The sequence below is a fragment of the Lissotriton vulgaris genome, chromosome 4_1, assembly GCF_964263255.1.
Source record: "Lissotriton vulgaris chromosome 4_1, aLisVul1.2, whole genome shotgun sequence".
Classification (NCBI taxonomy): domain Eukaryota; kingdom Metazoa; phylum Chordata; class Amphibia; order Caudata; family Salamandridae; genus Lissotriton; species Lissotriton vulgaris.
In genome coordinates, this window is record NC_141691.1 from 1,172,717,959 (window position 1) to 1,172,739,388 (window position 21,430).

General features: G+C 47.7%; 1 protein-coding gene across 8 annotated transcripts in view; it reads right to left on the reverse strand.

Annotated features, from left to right (window-relative positions):
- The window catches only part of RELCH (RAB11 binding and LisH domain, coiled-coil and HEAT repeat containing), an 853,871-nt gene that overhangs the window by 411,839 nt on the left and 420,602 nt on the right, over positions 1-21,430 (reverse strand). For all 8 annotated transcript variants that reach the window (XM_086965401.1, XM_086965404.1, XM_086965403.1 and 5 more), the window contains one exon: positions 17,296-17,436. In XM_086965401.1, coding sequence (XP_086821527.1) covers positions 17,296-17,436 — 141 coding nt within the window. The remainder of the gene's footprint in view (positions 1-17,295; positions 17,437-21,430) is intronic.

The following is a 21,430-nucleotide window of genomic DNA, read 5'->3' on the forward strand; positions in this document are numbered from 1 at the left end:
TGATGAAGGCTACAGGCAAGTCTCGGCCCTCTTCATTCACCTGAGCTAGAACAGCCCCCACGCCATGCTCTGAAGCGTCCATCTGGACAACAAATTCTTTAGAAAAGTCGGGTGCCTAGAGTATAGGTGCGGTGCACATTGCAGTTTTCAGGGTGTCAAAGGCCGTTTGACAGGCGTCAGTCCAGATCACATTTCGTGGCTGCTTCCTGGAAGTCAGCGAAGTCATGGGGAGCACAATGTTACCATAATCCTTGACAAACCTCCTGTAGTAACCCGTGAGACCTAAGAAGGCTCTCACCTGAGTTTGGGTTTTGGGCGGTGCCCAAGCCAGGATGGTATCAATCTTGGGTTGCAGGGGGGCCACCTTGCCGCTCCCTACTTGGTGCCCCAAGTACACCACAGAACCCTGCCCAATCCGGCACTTACTGGCTTTGATTGTGAGGCCTGCTCTGCGCAGGGCCAACAACACTTCCTGGAGGTGGCCCAAGTGTTCCTCCCAGCTGGCGCTTAACACTGCAATGTCGTCCAGGTAGGCGGCACTGAAATCCTCCAGTCCAGCCAAGACCTGGTTGACCAACCTCTGGAAGGTGGCAGGGGCATTCTTCATCCCAAAGGGCATCACCCGGAACTGGTATAGCCCATCTGGTGTGGAGAATGCTGACCTCTCTTTTGCCCCATCAGTTAAGGCGATCTGCCAGTACCCAGACGTTAGATCAAACATGCTAAGGTACCGTGCAGCCCCCAACCGATCTATGAGCTCATCAGCTCTGGGGATGGGGTGCGCGTCAGTCTTGGTGACTGAATTGAGTCCTCGGTAATCCACGCAGAACCGAAGTTCTGGTGAAGCACCAGGCGCTGCAGCCTTCGGGACCAAAGCCACTGGGCTGGCCCAGAACTGCTGGAGGACTCAACCACCTCAAGGCAAACATTTTGGAGACCTCCTCCTTAATGTATGCTCTGACCTTGTCAGTCACCCTGTAAGCCTTGTGCTTCACAGGAGGGCTGTCCCCGGTGTCAACATCATGGACACACCAATGAGTGACACCAGGAACCAAGGAAAACAAATCAGGGAATTGTCCTAATAGTTGGCGACAATCCTGCTTCTGCTCAAGGGTCAGTGTGTCAGAGAGGACAACACCATCCACTGACCCATCTTGCTCTTTAGCACACAGGAGGTCAGGAAGAGGCTCACTCTCCTCCTCCATTCCAGCATCTGTAGCTAGGAGCATGCCCACTTCGGACCTTTCTAAGTGGGGCTTCAAATGGTTGACATGCAGGACCCTCAAGGGGTTCCTGGGAGATTTCAAGTCCACCAAGTAGGTGACATCGCTCTTCTTCTCCACAACCTTAAACGGTCCAGTCCACCTGTCCTTGAGCGCACAAGGTTCCACAGGGGACATGACCCAAACTTCTTGACCAGGCTGAAGCTCTACCAGAGTGGCATTCCGGTCGTACCACCGCTTCATCTCCTCCTGGATGGCCTCCAGATTTGCCTGAGCAAGATCTCTGAAGCGCCGAGTCTGGTTCCTAAAGGCCAGCATCTAACTGTATACATCCCGGGGAGGTTTCCTGGGAGATTGCTCCCAGCCTTCTTTGACCAGACTCAAAGGTCCAGGAGGCAGAGTCAGCACTAGACGCGGAACACGCTTCCGTTGCGGCCTGGGATAATTGTCCTTACCTCCTGAGGGAACCTTATATTATCACCCTTAAGGTTCATTCAAAAGTTCACCCAACTAGAGGTGACTTCATATAACCTCAAAAAGGGTAAGACTATAAAAGTTTAGAAATCTACCCATCTACATCACAAATAGTGATATGTATTTTTATTTGTGTTAAGTGTTGTATTTGTCCTGACGAATGCTCTTAGACCCTTTGGCCAATAGAGCAGAAACATGTCGACGTTTTTTCAGTCTCATTAACATATGCTATGGATGCCTAAACTTCCTGTGAGCATACCGAACTTTTTTAACTTAGTAGTCCAGCGATACTAATAAAGAGCATCTAAGTCGTCTGGAAGCTATTTTATATTTTTGTGCACTTTCAGTGGGGTAACTCAATATTCTCTGGAGACTGCCACGAAAAAACCAGAGATCGCCTCGGGTGAGGCTGGCAAGACACAAATTGCTAAACCCAATGATTGTTGCCATAACGTCTGTGTGGGGCGGACAACAAGATATACCGCTTGTCGTTATACACAACGTTTATGAGGGTTTTCCAATATTTCTCTTGGTATAAGTGGTTACAAGTGTCCTATCCACTTCTGATTAACTCAGACTCAAAGGTCCTCTTACCGGGTGACCATACAAAAGCTCAAAGGGGCTGAACCCTAGAGTTTTCTGTGGCACCTCACGGTAAGCAAACAGCAGGCATGGCAAGAGGACGTCCCATTTCCGCCTCATTGGTTCTTCAAGACCCATGATTATGCCTTTAAGGGTCCGGTTGAATCTCTCAACCAGCCCATTACCTTGAGGGTGGTAAGGAGTGGTGAACTTGTAGGTTACCCCACACTCCTTCCACAGAGACTTCTATAGTTGGAAATGAAGTTGGTGCCCCGGTCTGACACCACCGCTCTGGGGAACCCCATTCGGGAGAAAACACCCATCAGTGCCCGTCCCACCACGGGGGCCGTCACTGTTCGGAGAGGGATGGCTTCCGGGTACCGTATGGCATGGTCCACCAAGACCAGGATAAACCTGTTGCCCAGGGCTGTCTTGGGGTCCAGGGGCCCAACAATGTCAATCCCCACCCGGTCAAAGGGGGTACTGACCACTGGAAAAGGTTGGAGGGGAGCCTTCTGCTTCCTTCCGCTTTTCCCACTTGCCTGGCAAGTGTGACAGGTTTTACAATGGATGTCTACATCCCTTCTCATCTGAGGCCAATAAAAATGGGTGACAAGCCTGTCATAGGTCTTGTCCTGCCCCAGATGTCCAGCTAACGGAACGTCATGAGCCAAACCCAGTAGGAAGGCTCTGAAGCGCTGGGGTACCACCAGCACACGGGCTGACCCAGGCTCAGCAGCCTTAGGCTCACTATACAGGAGGTCGTTCTCCCAGTAAACAAAATGTGACCCTGACTGATCACCTGAGGTTTGGGCTGAGGCCTGCTGCCTCATACCCACAAGAGAAGGGCACACTTTGTTCTGCACAAAATTCTTCCCTGGAGGGACCACCATCCTGCTGCTAGTGGGTCAGCTCGGGCAAGTCTCCCAGTTCAGCAACTTGTTCCCCTGTGGGCTTCAGGGCATCCCCCTCAGGGTCTACCTCCTGCTGGACCACGGGAACTATGGGGCCGGTGTCCCGCGCCTCCTGCCTCTTCTCTTTACAGCTGGGTCCTGGGCCATACTTTCAGGCTCCGGGACCCTATCAACACCCTTACTTGCTGTCATGGATCGAGTGGTTGCACACACCCACTCTGGCACACCCAACATTTTCAAATGTGTCTCCCTCTCCACCTTAGCCCAAGGGGAGTCTTCTAAATCATTGCCCAGGAGACAATCGACCGGCATGGCGGGCCTCACAGCAACCTGAAGAGTACCTGAAACTCCCCCCCCATTCAAAGGAAACTTGAGCTACCTCACACTCTTTCTGGGAATTGTCAGCAGCTATCACGGAGTAGAATGCGTGGGGAACCACCTGCTCTCTGGACACCAAGTGACACTTGACAGCTGTCACAATCGCTCCGGTGTCTCTGAGAGCTTCCACTCTATGGCCATTAATGGTCACCCACTGCCTATATTTATTAATGTTACTAGGCAGAGGGGGGGGGGGGGACCATTTCCATGTCTCCTAGCAAGACCAGGGACATTTCTGCGGGACCCCTCCCACCAGGGACAACCATCTCCTCCCCTCCCTGGGCTACACTCGCCAACTGACGGGGGGTGCACGCGGCGGTGCACCAGAGTCCTTCATATGACACTGGGGATCATAATAACGATGCCCCACCTGCTTACACATATAGCAGGTCACCGGGCCCCTATGAACAGGTTTACCTGTCGGGCCCCTGACTTCCTCTCAGGGGGAGGCTGGGAACCCTTCCCTTGGGGATTACTTTGGGGCCCTTTCTGGGACTCCTTCTGTTTGCCCTTGTCCCCCCCCCACTCTTCTGCTGGGGACCCTGTCCACCCTTGGCTGAGTCTCCCACTGGACCCTTGTGGACCCTGGTACTGACCCAGCGGTCCGCCTCCTCAGCAAGTTTTCTAGGGTTAGATATCTTGCTATCAATAAGGTGCTGGCGCAGCTCTGGAAAACAGTTATTAGACAAATGCTCCCAAGCAAATAAATCATAAAGAGCTTCATAACTTTCCACTTTGCTGCCCTTTACCCAACCATCCATGGCTATGCAAAAAAAGACACATATTCAACCCACGTTGTACCAGGCAACTTCTTACATTCTCTAAAAGCTTGTCTGTACTTTTCTGGGGTTAGGCCATACCTCAACATTAAAGCATCTTTCATATGCGCATAAGACATCCTATCCTCAACAGGCATGTCTAATAGGGTATCTCTTCCCTCATTCACAAAGCGACCCCACAACCCCGCTCCCCAATCCTTCTCAGGGACCCGGTGGGCCAACAATGCTAACTCATATGCTTTAAACCATTGCCCAATATCTTCATTCCTATGATAATACTTGATCACATCTTTGGGGAAATAAAACCTACTTTCTGCAGGCACAGATGGGATGCTGCCACCAGAGGGATTCAATTCTAACTTCTTAGCTTGGATCTCCAACTCCCTCAACTTGGTATCACGCTCCAAAGCTAACTTTTCTCTTTCAAACTCCAACCTTTTGGTCTCCAAATCAGCTTCTCTCCTACCTCTTGCATTTTCTAATTCCAACTGCCCATTTATCTTAAGCGTTGCCATTTCCATGTTGTATTCTCGCTCTTTCGCCCTTTCTTCTCTTTCTTCAGGGGAAAGACCTTTGGAGGAAACACTGCTACCGGGAGAGGACACGGCTCCATTCACTGGTGCCTCCTCATCCCCTTCCACTGGCGGTACCACCACCGGATCAGTGGGATCTCTGGACTCTAACCAGGCCTTCAAGGCTTTGAGAACTTCCCCTTCAGTTTTGCAGCCTTTAGTAGGGACTTTCAAATGCTGGCAATGATAATCCAAATGCCTTCTGCTGTAATCTTCGATCTTACTTCTATCAAATTCCTACACAACAACAACAACAGGGGCAGTGACTCCGGTGTCACTCATGGTCAAAACTGGCAGTGTTAAAAAACAAAACAAGCTTCAGAAAAGCGGAGAACAAAAATAGAATCCTTCCAAATTAGATTGTGGCTGCGCTATGGTCTGCTTTCACTATGTAATGCACACTAATCACTGCACATGGGTCATGAATGCAAGGTTCAAATTCTCACCGCTGCGTCCAATGTTAGAACCGGCTGTCTCTAGTTGGCAGAGGTATGCACTTCTAACAAACAGAGACACACCTTTTCTAGTCAGGGCAAGGGGATCACACCCTTTGATTACCCCTGCTCACCCCCTTGGTAGCTTGGCAGAGCAGACAGGCTTATCTCAGAGGCTGTGTGTTAAGCATTTATGACCACATACAGTAATAAAGTGAATACACTACAAATGGACACGACACAGTAGTATTATAAAAATAAGTATTTTTATATAAGGCTTAGCACAAGACCAAATAACGACAAAAATATACCACAATCTCAATAAATACTCTTGGAAGGAAAAATAATAGTTCAAGTGTAGTTTCTTCTTAGCACAAAGTCTTTAGTGTCAAAAGCAACTCTTCTTCTTTAAAACACAGTTCTTGGCAACAATGTGACCCACACGGGAGTCACACGACGTTGAGGCAAAGTTAATCCAAAGGGTTCGGCGTCGACCGCGAGGAGCGGTACGTCGAGCCCGGAGTCGCACAGACCCCCACAACACAGTACCTTGGAAAAGCGAAGCACACGATGATCAGCGGCGTCGAGATGTCCGGCGTCGCGTCTTCGGCGTCGATCTGACCTCGGAGTCTGGGCGACCTGCAGCGGCGTCGACAGATGTCAGGCAGGAGCAGCGCTCACGAGGCGAAGCAGGATACGGCGTCGATGTCGATGATGAAGTTGCAAGAGTGAGCAGTGCTCACGGCGTCGAGAGGGCACGAAGTCTATGCGATCAGCAGCGGTGCAGACACGAGGTCCCTTGGAGCTGGAGCCGAACTCACTACTCACTGGCGTTGCTGCTGGCGTCGATCGGGCCCGGCGGCCGGCGTCGAGGAAGCGGGACACTGGAGCCGTTACTCACGATGTCGAGCTGGATTCGGCGACGTCCGTCGGCGTCGAGATTGCTGGTTCTTTCAGAGGTGCTGGATTCACAAGTTCCAGCAAAATAGCACTTTTAGCAGATGAAGTCCTTTAGCCCTGTGACTTCAACAGGAGGCTGGCACTCATCCAGCCCTTGGAGATTTTCTTAGCAAAGTTTGAGAGTACACACACAGTTCCTCTCTCCTGGTTCCTTGGCAAAAATAAAGAAGCACTGCAGGATTCCCCCAACAAACAGCAGACTGGCAGAAGGGGTAGGCAAGTCCTTGGATCAGCAGGCTTCTTGTCCTTGGTTCAGGTTTCCTTGTCAGAAGTGATCTAAACTCTTGGTTCAGGGGTCCTTCTCTTATACCCCTTTTTGGCTTTGATCCCTTTTGTCCATGCAGGGGAATTTCCCAACATCCTGGGTCTGTTATGGGTGTAGCCAGGCAGAGGCACCTGGCCTATTCACTGAGTAGGGCTGGGTCCTCAGACGCCCCGCAGGAGGTGGAGCCAGCATTGTCACTGGCAGGAGCAGAGCTATCGGCCTCCTGGTAGGAGGTGGGGCCAGGATCGTCCATGGCAGGCACAGAGCCATCAGTCGCCTGGCAGGAGGTGGAGCCAGCATTGTATCAGGCAGAGCAGGCTATCAGCAACTACGCTCCCCCTACTCTCAACGCAAACGTCCCACTCATCCAACACTGACTCATTGGATCTCTGCAGCCACCCAGCTACTGTCACACACACACACCAAACCAGCAGAAACCAGAAATAGTTAGACAAGAAAATAGCCACTTTCTAAAGGTGCTATTTTCAAACCCAGAGTCCAAAAACCATCCATACAAACGGATGCGTTATTAAACCCCGAGTTCAGGGATATCAAACTCGACATTGCACCATGCTCCCCGAGCCAGCTAGGATTATAGCATTAATAATCCTGGCGGCCCATTCTAACTAATGGAGAGCAGGTTACCTCGGAATAGTGAAAAACGAATAAGGCTGTAATTCACTATTAGGACATGCCAACTTGGTCAGGCTTGTCCTACCTTATACTTACAATGCACCCTGCCCGTGGGCCTACCATAGGGGTGACTAACATGAAGTTAAGGGAAGGTTTTAGGGACTGGCAAGTAGGTGTACTTGCGCAGTCAGCGTGACAGTACCAGACGGCACGTAGGTCTAGCAATGGCAGACCTTCAGACATACTTTTACTAGGCCGCTCTTGTGGGTGGCACAACATGTGCTGTAAGCCCACGAGCAGCATTTGTATTTACAAGCCCTGGCACTCCTGGTGCACTAGACTAGGGACTGACAGTAAACCAAATAAGCCAAACATGGAATTCAATCAATACAGCAATTTTACATAGGGAGCACTTGCACTGTGGCACTGATCAGCAGTGGCACAGTGCCCAAAGCATTATACCAGCAAAAACTTCGTAAAACAGTGGAGGCAAACAGAAAAAATGGAGGAGAGACTCAAGCCAATGATGCTAGGCCTAACACCTTTCTTTCCATGACTGAGTTGCTGTGAGCTCTCAGGGTCAACCTCTGGCTACCTAAAGCTGGAGGCTGGGTCCCTCGGTTTGGCTTACTGGAGGGACAGGTCAGGTTGGGGGCCCTCAGGTCCCAGGTTTGGCTGTGCCCAGCAGTGTCCATCTGTGGGAGGTCCCTAACTAAGTTTAAGGGGGATCCCTCAGGAGTTTGTTTTATTGTCACTTGGCTAGGACTACTAGCTTCAGTGCCCTTAATCTGCTGTTTGGGGAGTTCTTTTGGACAGGGGGCCCTTTGGGGTCCACCACTGGCCTCCCTGTCCTCTACAGCCCTGGGCTGACTGAGGCAGGGTAGAGAGGGGCAGGTTACCTGCTCCAGACTGGGTCCCATCTTGGAAGGGTCCACTGACATCAGGGGTTCTGCCAGGCTAGGCCTGACTACCTCTGGGGCAGTTTCTTCACAAGGGGTCAGACAGTTCCCTGAGGAGGCTGATCATTTCCTAAAGTCTGATGGGAGGGAGTTTTCTCTTCCTCCTCAATGCTCTCTGTCTGAGTGGAGTGATCCATAGTTTCAGGCTTCACAACACTATTATCTGTCTGAGTTTGAGCTGTGGCCATCACAACTCCATCAACCTTTTCAGGAAGGGACTCAGTTTGGGTATGGGCTGTTACCATTATAGCCTTGCCAACCTGTTCAAGGAAGGAATCTGTCTGAGATTGGGCTGTGACTGGCACAGCCCTCCTGACTTGTTCAGGGAGGACATCTTGGACTGGGGCTGTGGCTATCACTGCCCCACTAACCTTACCATGGAGGGTTACCATTTTAAAATGGGTTTCTTGCTCTACCTCAGCCCAGGCTGAGATCTCTAAATCATTCTCCAGTAGGCAATCTACAGGCAAGTTTGATGACACTGCCACTCTCTTGGGGCCAGTGACACCTCCCCAGCTGAGATTGACCCCTGCAATGGGATGATCTCTCTGCACTCCATCAATGTTGGTCACCTGGTATGTGGCTCCAGGTATAAGTTGCCTTGAGGGGACTAGGCTCTCAGTCACCATGGTGATGCTAGCCCCTGTGTCTCTGTAGGCCTCAACTTTTGAACCATTGATGAGGGGCTCCTGCCTGTACTTGTCCAAAGTGTTGGGACAAGCTGTGAAGTTGGCAAACCCCATGCCAGTCTCACAGACAAGAGTACCTAAGTTTGGGGACCTGGTTAGGCCAGAGTTCCCAGGAACTCCCAAAGTAAATGCACCCAGATTCTTGGGGCACTCCCACCACCTGGGGGATTACTACTAGTAGTAACAGGAGGCTTGGAAGTGTTACTTGGGGGTATGTTCTCCTTATTGTTGTTGGCCCTTGGGCAACTGCTGTCAGTTTTCCAATGGCCTACCTGTTTGCAGGTATGGCAATAAGGTTTCTTTTGGGTATTGGAAGGATTCTGGGACCCACCCTTTTCAGAGGATTTTTGGGGCCCTGGTGTGGTTTGATCAGAAGATGTATTCCCACCCTTCTCTTGAGGCTTGGTTGATTCTTTCTTTTGGTCACCACCCTGGTTCTTAGGCCTAATCCTGGTTCTGACCCATTTGTCTGCCCTCTTACCCAATTCTTGTGGAGAGGTCAGATCAGAGTCTACCAGGTGCTGGTGTAATAACTGGTTCTGACAATTATTTAAGACTTGCTCTCTCATAATTAGATTATACAATCCTGTGTAATCAGTAACCTTACTTCCCAGTAGCCAGCCTTCTAGAGCCTAAGTGGCACAATCAACAAAGTCAGCCCAATCCTGAGACTGAGTTTTCTGGGTGTCCCTGAACAGCAACCTGTACTGCTCAGCTGTTAAGCCAAACCCATCAATCAGTGTATTCTTCAGGACTTGGTAATTGTTAGCATCCTCAGCTCTAGTAGTGAGGAGCTTATCTCTACCTTTACCTTCAAAGGAGAGCCACAATATAGCTGCCCACTGACTTTGGGGGATACACTGGACAGTGCAGGCCCTCTCCAAAGCAGTCATCCATTTGTGGATGTCAACCCCTTGCTTAAAGGGGGCACTATTTTACTCAGGTGTCTAGTATCAAAACTCCTGTCTTTATCTCTAGGGATAATGCTGCCACCAGTGGGGTCTGCCCCACTCAATTTCTGCTCTCTGGCAAAGGTAAGTCTTTCTTTGGCAAGGGCAAGTTCTTCCCTCTCAATTCTCAGATTGACTTCCCTCATCTTGGCTTCATGCTCTCTTCTCTGAGGGGATGTCATCCCTCCTTGAGAAGATGCCTGAGAGACATGGGTATGAACAAATCTGTTAAAGCCTCTGGAGAGAGACCTAACTCGTCTATTCCCAAGGTTAAGCCTGCCTGAGGGTGGGCCTGGGGGTCCCCCAGTTCCATTCTCATGTATGCTTAAGTTGGTCCTGGTAAGCCTGCTGACTCCTCCCTGACCATGGTTTACCTCACCATCAGATGAGTCCATCTCCCTCCGCTTCTTCAGTTTCAGGGAAATTGGAGTCCTCCTCTAGTGGGGGTATGTCTTCCCCTGTGAGATCAGATGGGCCTGGATTAGAAGCCCTTCTCGCATCAAATGTCTCTAAGAGACCTATCAGGAAGTTGATTGTAGGGTTAGAACCCTGTTTTAGTTTCCTGGAGGTACACAATTGTCTCATCTCCTGGAAGCTAAGGGTTGCATATCTTGACATGACCTGTGGAGGGTCAACTGTCACAAGGGGAGCCACTGAGTTCTCTCCTGTGATAGACATGCTTTTCTAGTGAGGTGTAAGTGGTGCACTTACCTACACTATGCGTTTACCTACTGATCCCTTGCTAAGAGTTGTAGTCAGGGTGTGCTACTCCCTTTCTACTACAACAGCTGGTTCAGTAGAACTCAGAGTATTTCTAAGCTTGTTTTATGTACCTATGGTACCTTATGTGATCTTTCAAATGATATCTCAAGATTATATTTGGTAAAAACAACAGCAAGCTCAGATCCCAACCGCTGCACACCAATGTGAGAAGTTGGCCTGATATATGATGCTCACTAGTTCTAGTGATCACCTAGTATCAGTCCAAACAACCCTTATGGTGATTGGTTGTAAGTCAACCTTATAGACCAGCTATCCTAATGGTAGCATGGACAAAGCAGTCTTAGGCTAAACTCTATTGGCATGTGAAGCCAGCTGTTTTACCACATATAACCCCTTGAATACCAAGTGAAAGGACACCACACAGGTAGTTATGAAAATAAACAAGTATTTATTAACTAACATACACCTCTGAACTCTTTATGAGGTCAGAGGGCTAAGCACATGACAAACTCTTAGGAAATATACGTTTAAGTTGCACGATTTACAATGGTGCCCTAGGGGCATGACAAACCATATACTGGAAACAATGGAATGCGAGGAAAGAAAACACTGTAAGGAGATCCAGAGGCTGGAGGATCGCTGGGACTACGCTACTGACTAGGTAAGTAAGGAGCATAGAAGCCCACGGGACTCCCGTGCAGAGTGGAAACTCTCACGCGGGATGCGTACCAACGTCTATGGATGCTACAGTTTAAAGAGTTACGGATTCCGGACGAACCCGGCTGGATGGAGGAAAAACAACACTGGACCTGAACACTAGGATAGTGAACACTGACTTCAGCACCTAGAAGCTTTAGTTACCTAACCCACAGGCTGCGGGTGTATAGGGCTGAAGTGGTGTCGGGTTTAGTGCATTGGTCCCGGTGAAGCCTGAAACAAGAAGTTGCTGGCAGGCGGCTAGATGGAGGAGTTCGGTGGTTCCAAGGATCGAACTAGGACGAAGAAGTCCTCCTGAAAGGGAAGGGGACAGAGTCTCGGTCACTAGCCAGTGACGGTGCTGGAACCAGGAGGGAACCAGGTGTTGTCGCCGCAGTCAGGTGGAGGACGGGACACTCCTCTCTGTAGCTGCGCGGACCAGGAGCTGTTCTCTACGACCAGGCTGGAGGCACGAGCTGTCCCACGTAGTCTGCTGCTGTTGGAGGTGTTGGATCGTCGATCGGGTCAACAGGCCTTGGCAAGTGCAAGCCACGCGGTGGAACAAAGATGGCGTCTGTTGCGAACCAGGAGGGTCCGGGGTGCTTCTCGTTTACAAGGAAGCAAGGGCCAGTCTGGGGGACCAGACCAGCAGGGTTGAAATCTTCGGGTCGTCGTCTCAGAGGTCATGAGCCAGCTGGCAAGTGACCAGACAACAGGAAAAGCAGCAACCAGGCAAAAGGGCCCCACGCAGATCTCGTGGATGCTGGGGGGCTGGTCTTTGGTGCAGGAGCTGCGTCGGTGTGGGGCTTCTCAGACCCCAGTGCACTCACTCGAGGATCCCTCGGCGGTCGTGCTGGAAGCGCTGTGCAGGTTTCTTCAAGATGGCCGTCTCCAAGTTGCTTGTCGCACCCACGGGTCCCAGATGTGCTGTGGATGTGGGTAGAGGTCAGAGGAGTCTGGAGGTCCGGGTATCGTCGAGCTGGGTCGTCGGTTTCCAGGAAGGAAGGACCTGCAGCAAACCGCACAGGAGCTTGATGGTGCCTGCGAAGCAGGATGGTCACTCCCTGACCATAGGGGAGATTCTTCAGTCTTCTGATGTTCAGGAGGGCGAAGGTCAAGAGTTCTTCGTGGAAGTTGTAAAGATTAATCTAACTGGGAATGGGACCAGCTCCTACCTTTATTCAGCTAAAGGGGGCTGCACTACGACTAGGTACCTCCCCTGGGTAGGACCAGGAAGGGGGGTGGTTACACCCCCTATCCTTTGTCCGGTCTTGCGCCAGCTCTGGGGCTGGAGTGCCCCAGGAACTGGTTTACACCGGAGTAGACATGCCCCAGGCATGTCTCATTCCTTTCAGCCCTGTCCTACCTAATACACAAAATCCTGTCTGGGGTGGTGCTAGCACCTCCCCAGGCAGGAAACCCTTTGTCCAAGCCTCCCTCGCTGGAAGGACTCCCAGCAGCAGGAGGTCAGACTTGTGTCTGTGGTGGCAGCATCCATTTTGTGATGCTGAGGCTCGAGATAACTTTAACAGGGGTTCACAGTTACATACATGTTGTGTACCTCTAGAAGGGTGGAATGCTACCCCCGTTGCCAGAATTGGCGAGGAGGTAGTATTCCAATTCGTATGACACCTTACTCGACATGTTTTGATAATGCTATACCAAAGTTAGCATTTGACCGCAAGGTTCATAATGCACTTAAGAGTATATGGTATAGCGTTATCATGGAACAGCTAATAGGACTTGGTTCCGCAAGCTGCAAACGGGCTCAGCTCATGCCAGAGCACCATCTCACATAATTCCAAGCACTCTGCCTTCAGGATTGATAAGGCCTGCCATTGGAGTGACTGATAGGAATATATGTGTCCATTTTAGGTTTAGATATAGGGAACTATATCTAAAGTAAGGGGTGATTACCCCACCTTGCCCCAGCTGATTGATCAGCCAGTTGTGTCAGATTTGGATAGCCAGCCAGGGGTGGCATAATACATGCTGCAGCCCCTGGTAGGCCCTGGGTGCACCTATGCCCTGGGTACCTAAGGTACACTGTACAGGGACTGATAAGGTGACTTAGTATCCAATTAGATATGTACCTAGAGTACATGGAATCCATTTTACAGAGAGAGCAGTGGCCCTGGGGTCCTGAATAGCAGGGCCCCAGGTCAACTAAGTCGAAAAACCAGCAAAACACAAGGCAAAAAGTTGGGGGCAACCATAGTCAGATATCCACCTTCCTACACCGCTCTCTCCAGATCTGCACTTGCTGGCGCGGAAAAATAAAGAACTGACGTCAGCGCGCGAGGGAGGCGTCTATGTAGCTACTGCAACATCATCCCGGCGTCCACAATGCCAACGCGGTGTCGACCAACGCCACCTTCCGACGTGCAGGGGTACTGCTTACGAAAAACCTTCCAGATCCAGTCTGACGCCTGGGGTAATTCTAAGGTAAGAAATCTCTTAACTGTTTCTTTCAGATTAATTCGATCATCACCTTGTTATTTGTTTGGAGTAGAGGCCCTAAGTACAACACAAATGGCTGGTCACTAAAACCTGCATAAACATACCACCGTGCTACCATCACAGGGCCCTGCTAAAGGATACTTGTCCACATCTGGTTTTTTCAACTTACTTGCTGATCTTTGCCTCCTTAACTACCTTACATCCCTCCAACTGCTTGTAAACCCTCCCATTCTGTTTTGGACACTGTTATGGCAGAGTTTTTGGCTCTATTTAGCAGGGATATAGATCTTAGTCTTGCTCACATCTAGTATAGGTATTCTTAGTTTGTGTTGGCCCTTTTAAGCCCTTTCTTCCAGACCTAGAAGAGGATAGCTGCTTAATATGATGATAGATCCCTTATTCTTGACTCTAACCTGTCTATTGCCTATTGGCTTTGACATGCTTGACACATTGGTATGGTTTATGTAGGTATTCTGGCAGAGCTAAGGGGCATTTCATCCCTTTCAGGCCTACAGGCCTAGAACTAGAGGGACTCCATCTTGATGAAGCTGAGAGGCTTTTCAGGGTAAAGGCAAAGTTTATAGTTAAAGCTGTTTTTCACTTGGAGAGAACCGGTCTGGGCCAGCCCTTATCGGTAGGCTGTATTATTCTCTGTGTCGAAGACACCACAAAAGGCTGGCCAGCTGGGTGTGTGTCCTTGATGCGAAGAGGTGCAGAGATCTGGTGGGCGGCAGGCTGATGGCTGGAACTTTCCATGAGGAAACAGCATTCTATATCAGTGAAGTGCAGAGGCGGAGCCAGTCAGTCGAGTGGAGGTGGCGGAGCCAGTCAGTCGTGTTAAGGTGGAGGAGTGGTAAGCAGTCGAGTGGAGTTGGCAGAGAGAGAGAGGGTTCAAGCTGGAGAGAGCTGAGTTGAATAGTGAGCTGGAACTGAAGGAAGCAGGCAGAAGCAGTTACTTATCAGGAGGAGGTGTGAATAGCTGGAGTCTGAAGTAATGCCTTTTAGAAGAGACGGAGGAGAGATCGTGGACTAACCTGTGGGAGCAGCTGGAGTTATTTGGACATTGGTGCAGAGACAGAGTGAATAAGCTAGTGGAATGAACGGTGATCAGAGCGGCAGGAACCATTAGATTGAAGCTGGAAGGTGGAGACAGTTCGTGGGGGAGAGGAGTCCAGTGCAAAGTGATCAGCGCAGAGGTGTACCCAAGAGTGCAGGAGAGAGAGAGAGTCTGAGATGAGCCAAGGCACAGACGAGAGAGGAACCCAGATGACAGCTAGAACAAGACTTCACACTAATCAGGTGACATCTATTTCATCACATTAGTTTACTTTACACTTGCATCTTAATCTTGTTCTTATTCCCTAAGCTATTGTATTGCTAATCCTTTTTCTTTCAGCGGTGTGTCAAAGTTACTGCTAGTTATAGAGACCCCATAGTTTTGTATATGTGTACTTTAATATTGTTCTAATAAAACCCCCAGTTTGTAGCAAACAGTAAAGTGCCTTATATTCTTGTTCAATCCAGGTAAATGTATCTCCTAGGTGGTTATTACTTCTCATGAATGGATGAGTAACCCCAATCAGGTAAGTGGTGATCACATAAATAGGGAGCGAGTGGACCTATGATGCCAAGAATAAGAGGTACATTATATTAATTGGCTAACTCCTAATATTGTAGTAGCAAGCCCTTAGTGAATAGGGAGAGAGACTTCCCAACATATAACTGAAGGTGTTCATAGGAATGTGGTCGTCGTTGATATGCGGCGTTAGTGAGAACGCTGGGTTGGATCACCAGCGTGTATACCCACAGGATTGTGGCTTGCGTAAGTGAGAGCGTCAGGTGGGAGACTGGCGTGTAGGTTTGCCGGATTGCGAACCGTTTGGAAATAAGGGAGAGCACTGGGGCTGCAGACCCACGCGTGTAGACGCACCGGATTGTGTGTCATATCTGCCCCAGGGTAGATTAGTCTGGGTCTGAGTGGCCGCGAGACTATAAGTTATCCTTAGTAATCAGTGAGTATTCTTAGTATCCCTATAGATTTAGTGGTGTTTCTAATAATATGAGCTTGTATATTGCGAGTTCCCCATCCTCAGGTAGGTACCCAGGTGCCTGGATAGATGGTCCTGAGGAGGGAGGTGGTTACGTTTTGGCTAGGTTGGAGGGGCCCCTAGGGGCTGATCCCATCTAATCAGAAAATCCAGCCATGACAGACACCCAAAATGTTTTGTGGCCCACTGGGACTCACATGTAAGGCATCTAATGAGCAAGGGATAAGATGACCACACAGACAACAACTAAAAAGGAACACTGGAGGACTACCACAGGAAGGATGGAGGAAAGGTATCTCTTGCTGTAGGTTAAATGATTGATGGAGCTTATATTGGACACAAGAGAAGCAGAGCCCTCTAATTCTGGTGATGCTTGTTTTTGTAATATGTTAATAAGACTTAAGTGAAGAAAGATCAATCTTGTTCTTTAGGTTGCTCTAATCATTGAATCTTGGACTGAGGAAATGTAGAAAAAGCCAAACTGGACATTCTTCCCTATTTCGTTGATGCAAGCCAATAAAACTGTAAGAAATGCATTAAATATCTTTAAATTCAACTTTGAAATTATTCTGAAAATTATATTCAAGAAAAAGTAATTTCTTAACTATTAGTAAAGAAACAACAATTATGTGAAAATCAAAATAGTGACTCTGTAACTATATAAACTAAACTGCAAGAACCTAAGGCCGGATGTATAAATATTTGGTAGCAAAATGCTGTTCGCAAATAGCAAACAGTAAAGATTTTTAAGAACCGACCTATGCACTAATAGGTTGGCTCTTAAATATCGGATTCGTCATGGGTCAGAATCCAACCGACGTCATGAATATTAAAAGGAAGGTCGCAAATTGAGGTCAGCAGACTACCATGCACATCATTTTTTATTTTTGTAATCCAATTTTAAGAACAAAACACATGTAACCTATATTCCTTAAAGGAAGGGTGCGTTAAAAAAGATTTTTTTTTGGGCTGATTACATGATTAAGTGTTGGCAGTGGTCCCTTGGACAACTGCCTACTCCTCAATAAACGTTTCTTGTACAAGGATGTAGGGGTCCCAACAGATCCCTTTCCATTTGCTAATGCATTACTACCTCCTTTGAGGTGTTGGTAATATAGCAATGTTTTGCAATCAGACTTCAGTCAGAAAACATCAATAACCTAGACACAGATTCGATATCTGGAAGGGATGCCTTTAATAGGGCCCTTTCAGATATAAAATTGGTATTCTTTCTGAAACCTAACATTAGGAGCCGGAAAAGCTTTTCTGACTCCCAAAATGGGATTAGTACATTAGGAAAAACATTTTAACTGTTGCAAATGTCAAACTGGAGCGTTTGCGACCATTATAATGTTGTGTACATGTAGACCCTAGACACTGAAATAAATATGGGTAAAAAGTCAATCTGAACATACCAAAGTTAACTAATGTCTCCAACACTTTAGGACCATAAACAAATTAGGTTTTTGTTATTTAATCCTAAACAGGAGTAAGAGCTGTTAACACACAAATAAAGCAGCTATGATGCAGCATATTCTCATGGTCTTAAATCACACCTGCTGATATTTGTCCCGATCGTCAATGTAACCCATGATGATGCCAAGGCTTTTGATCACTGCTTCTCGCACCATATCTGCTTTATCATCCATCAACATCTGCTGCAGCATGGACAGTACCAGGGAGCTTCGAATCTCTCTCTGCAAGAAAGAAAGCACGGTTTGACAGATTGCTTACCTAAGCTACTTTGCAGAAATATCATACAGAATACACGTTGGAGTAGTGTTAGCTTAGAAACTTGAGGCAGACAAAATTTTTACTTTCAGTTTTAACCAACATTCACATTGTATTTATACATATGTTTTCCTGCTGTACACAATATATTGTTATTAAAGAGTTGAAGTAAGCCACTTACTTAGGGACAAAATGTGTAATGTAATTGGAAAACCAAAGTGTTCCTCATTTACATTCAATGAGTATAGAAAAGTTAATTGCCTGCACTAATTGTTCTACCAAATGATATCCTATCCAGATTAATATGCATTTCAACTCTTCTCAGACACACACACACACACAGCAGCAAGGTCATCACTGGATTCTGCACTTGCACAAATACCAACCACAATAAAACGCAAAGAAAGATTTGGCATTAGTGATACAGGTTTTTGTGCCCGAATCAATGTTTCATTCATAGGGATCATTAAATGTAGCCTCACCTGTCAGAGGGAGGGGAGCTGACCACTCGAGAAGGCTAACAAAACCCCTTTCAACTCTAGCTGCTCAATATTGCAGTAGCCTTTTTCTTCATGAAAGAAATTGTAAACACATTAGGTGGATCACCTGGTCCAAAGGAGGCTGCAGGTGAGAGCCATACATGGCTGCAGTTCAAAGCCACATCAGGCAACTTTTGAGAGGATCAGCTGCAGCTGCATCGGTTCCCAGTAGTAATTACTCATTATTAATCCGCTTGCTGCTTCTCTGGTCCCAGTGGTAATTCCTCTAGGCAGTGCAGCAGCTGTGTCTCTGTTCCCAGTGGTAATTCCTCAGTCTTAGTCCTCTAGCCAGTGCTGCTAGCTGCTTCTCTGGTCCCAGTGGTAATTCCTCATTCTTAGTCCTCTAGAAAGTACTACAGCTGCTTCTCTGGTCCCAGTGACAATTACTCATTCCCAGGCTTCTAAACAGTGCTGCAGCTGCTTCTCTGGTCCCAGTGGTAATTCCTCATTCATACTACTAGATGCTAACTGCTTTTCTGGTCCGGTCAGTAAATCCTCATTCTAAGTCCTCTAGACAGTGCTGCAGCTGTCACTCTATTCATACATCCACTACACCCCAAACCAAAACACATAGGTAAAATACATTGTCATTTACAATGCCAATAGCTCCAACTAACGAAAATGTGACACCTATTGCATTACAAATGCTGGTTTAACATTTGTTTTTGGCCGGAAAAATGTGGTTGTGTTTTGAGTGCTGTGCACTCGTATTTTGTTTAACATTTGTTTTGGCATTTCTTGTATTTGTCTCCACAGTGGGCGACTCCTTCATGTCATGAGAGTTCTGTGGACAAGAGCTATGGCTCCAAAGGCAAAGAGCCTCTACAGTGTTCTGTATTTAAGCAGTTGAAAATGATGCACCAGTAACCATACAAAGAGACTCCAGTGAGGGCACAGTAGAGCCTATATGTTGCACTACCCCTACTAAGATGCTGTGATCAAGAATATGGTAATTGTTTCCTTTTGGACTAACTCTATCTTTAATTATTTAGCAAATATCTATATAGTGAGCTATTTGGGAATAAATTGGAGAAAAACGAGTTTCAGGAGACAACCCTTTGTACTACTTTTGGACTTGGCCCGTTCTGAAAGGTCACCACAAAATCTTTTGCCTTCACTGCTCGTATTTTCTTATTTTGTTTCCAAAAGTGCTGATTCGACTGGCAAAAAAAACTTTCGCCAGGTCTAAATCTCCTTTTTTAATCCATATAAGTCACCACTAAAGTAGGCCCTAAATACTGTGCAGGGCAGGGTGCAGTGTATTTATAAAGTTGGACCTGTATTTTTAAGTTCTGTACGTCCTCGTAGTGAAAAACTCCCACATTTGTTTTTTCACTACTGAGAGCCCTAATTCTCCTATAGAAAAATATTGGGTTACCTTATTACATTTACTTAGTGGTAACTAACATTAATATTGGCAATACTCTGAACCCAGTTTTTCTTGTACTGGATTTACGTTGAATCAGGAATATTGGAAGAAATAGAAGATAATTTGTGAATGATTTTGAGAAAGAGAACTAATAGAGAAAAATAATTGATTGAACATACGGACCATCTGTGATGTTAAGAAACAGTGGATATTGAGCCCTGAAGAAGTCAGTGTGTTATATTTTACACGACGAAACACGTGTTGGCTGTTAAACCGTCTTTGTTGAATACTGAAGAAAGAAAATAAACAGAAAGGAACATCCACCATTGATTTATGGACATTTAATTTGCAACCTTGGACACTAGTGACTCTTGCCTGAATATTTTTTTTGTTTTTTGTGAAAAACAGTAATTGACTTTGTGTGCTCGGTGGTCATTGTAGTATTTAGAAAACCTGCCAGGTGGTTCACCACCAGAATTATTCCTTGGTAGTCCGGCCAATTCTATAGATAAAGGGCCACCAGGCAAAGGGTCAGTGTCACCACACCATGTTTGTTGCCATACCACATGGCGGTGGTGATGTCGCTGAGTACCTGACCAGCCTCCCCTTGAGAGATTGAAGGAATGTTTTTCGAACCCCAAGGGGATGGCCCTGAGCTCCAGAAGCCAATGAATGCTGCCACTACTCCTCCGCCATCTTTTTCTACTTCAGTAACATACACCAACAAACAGACTGCTGCTGCGCATCCCCTAGCAGCATGGTAGGATCTTTCTCCTGCACACATTGCGATTTCACCAGTGACACCTCAGACGCTGAAACCACCACATTCAAACAACCAACACACACCAACACCAACACACACCACCACCAACCACCCCATACCTACTGTATGCCATGTTCCTCAATGTCTGATGCCTCGGGAAACACTCCACTGAAACCTGGGACCTCATCAAAAATAACACACCTGACCTTTCCTTCCTGACCGAAACATGGCTCGACCCAGTCTCCAATTCAGACATCGCCGGAGCCATTCCACCCGCTTACAAAATCATACACCAGGATCGAACTCATAAACCAGGCAGAGGACTCAATCATCTACAAAAACAAAATTGACTGCACCACCTCCATGGACTTTGACACCAACCTCATGGAACGCCACCACTTCGAAATAAGATTGCCATAATCTACAGCACATTTGAACTACAGCATACTGATATGAACTCCCTAGACCAGCCGAACACCTCCATCGCCAAACATCACATAAGCAACTGAAGCCCCTCTTGAACTTAGAAACCACCACCCTGATGAATACCATCTACTCAGGAGCCCCCTCAGGTATGACCCCACATCATATAAAGCTTGGAAGAACCATCACCTCCCCCATGATCACTGTATCAACAACACCTCAATAACCGCTGCCACCTTCCCATCTTGCTGGAAAAATGCAGAAGACAACGCCCTATTAAAGATACCAACAGCAGACCCAAACACTATCAGCAGCTACAGATCCATCTCGATCCTGCCTTTTCCAGCTGAGGTCATGGATAAAGCCATCAATAGCAAACACACAGACACCCTAGAACTCCATCAACTTCTAGACAGCTCTCAATCAGGCTTTCGCACAAACCACAGCACATACCCAGACCTCATTGCAGCCACCATGACATCAGAAGCATCCTCGACCGAGGAGAAACGGATGCACTCATCCTCCTCAACGTCTCTGCAGCTTTCGATACGGTTTCCCACATGTCACTCATCAGAAAGATTCAGCACTTGGGTATCTGTGGACCAGCCCTCAAGTGGATATCCTCCTTCGTCATGGACAGAACTCAATGAGTTAGACTTCCCTCCTAAACCTCAGAACCCAAGAAAATAATCTGCAGAGTCCCTCAAGGACCGTTGCTCAGCCCAACAGTCTTCAACGTCTACATGATGCCCCCTGTGGACATTGTCAGAGCCTACAGCATCAACATATTATCCTAAGCCAATGACATACCACCAAAGCAAACATTGCCAACTGACTGCATGAGCAACATCACTGCTTGGATGAAA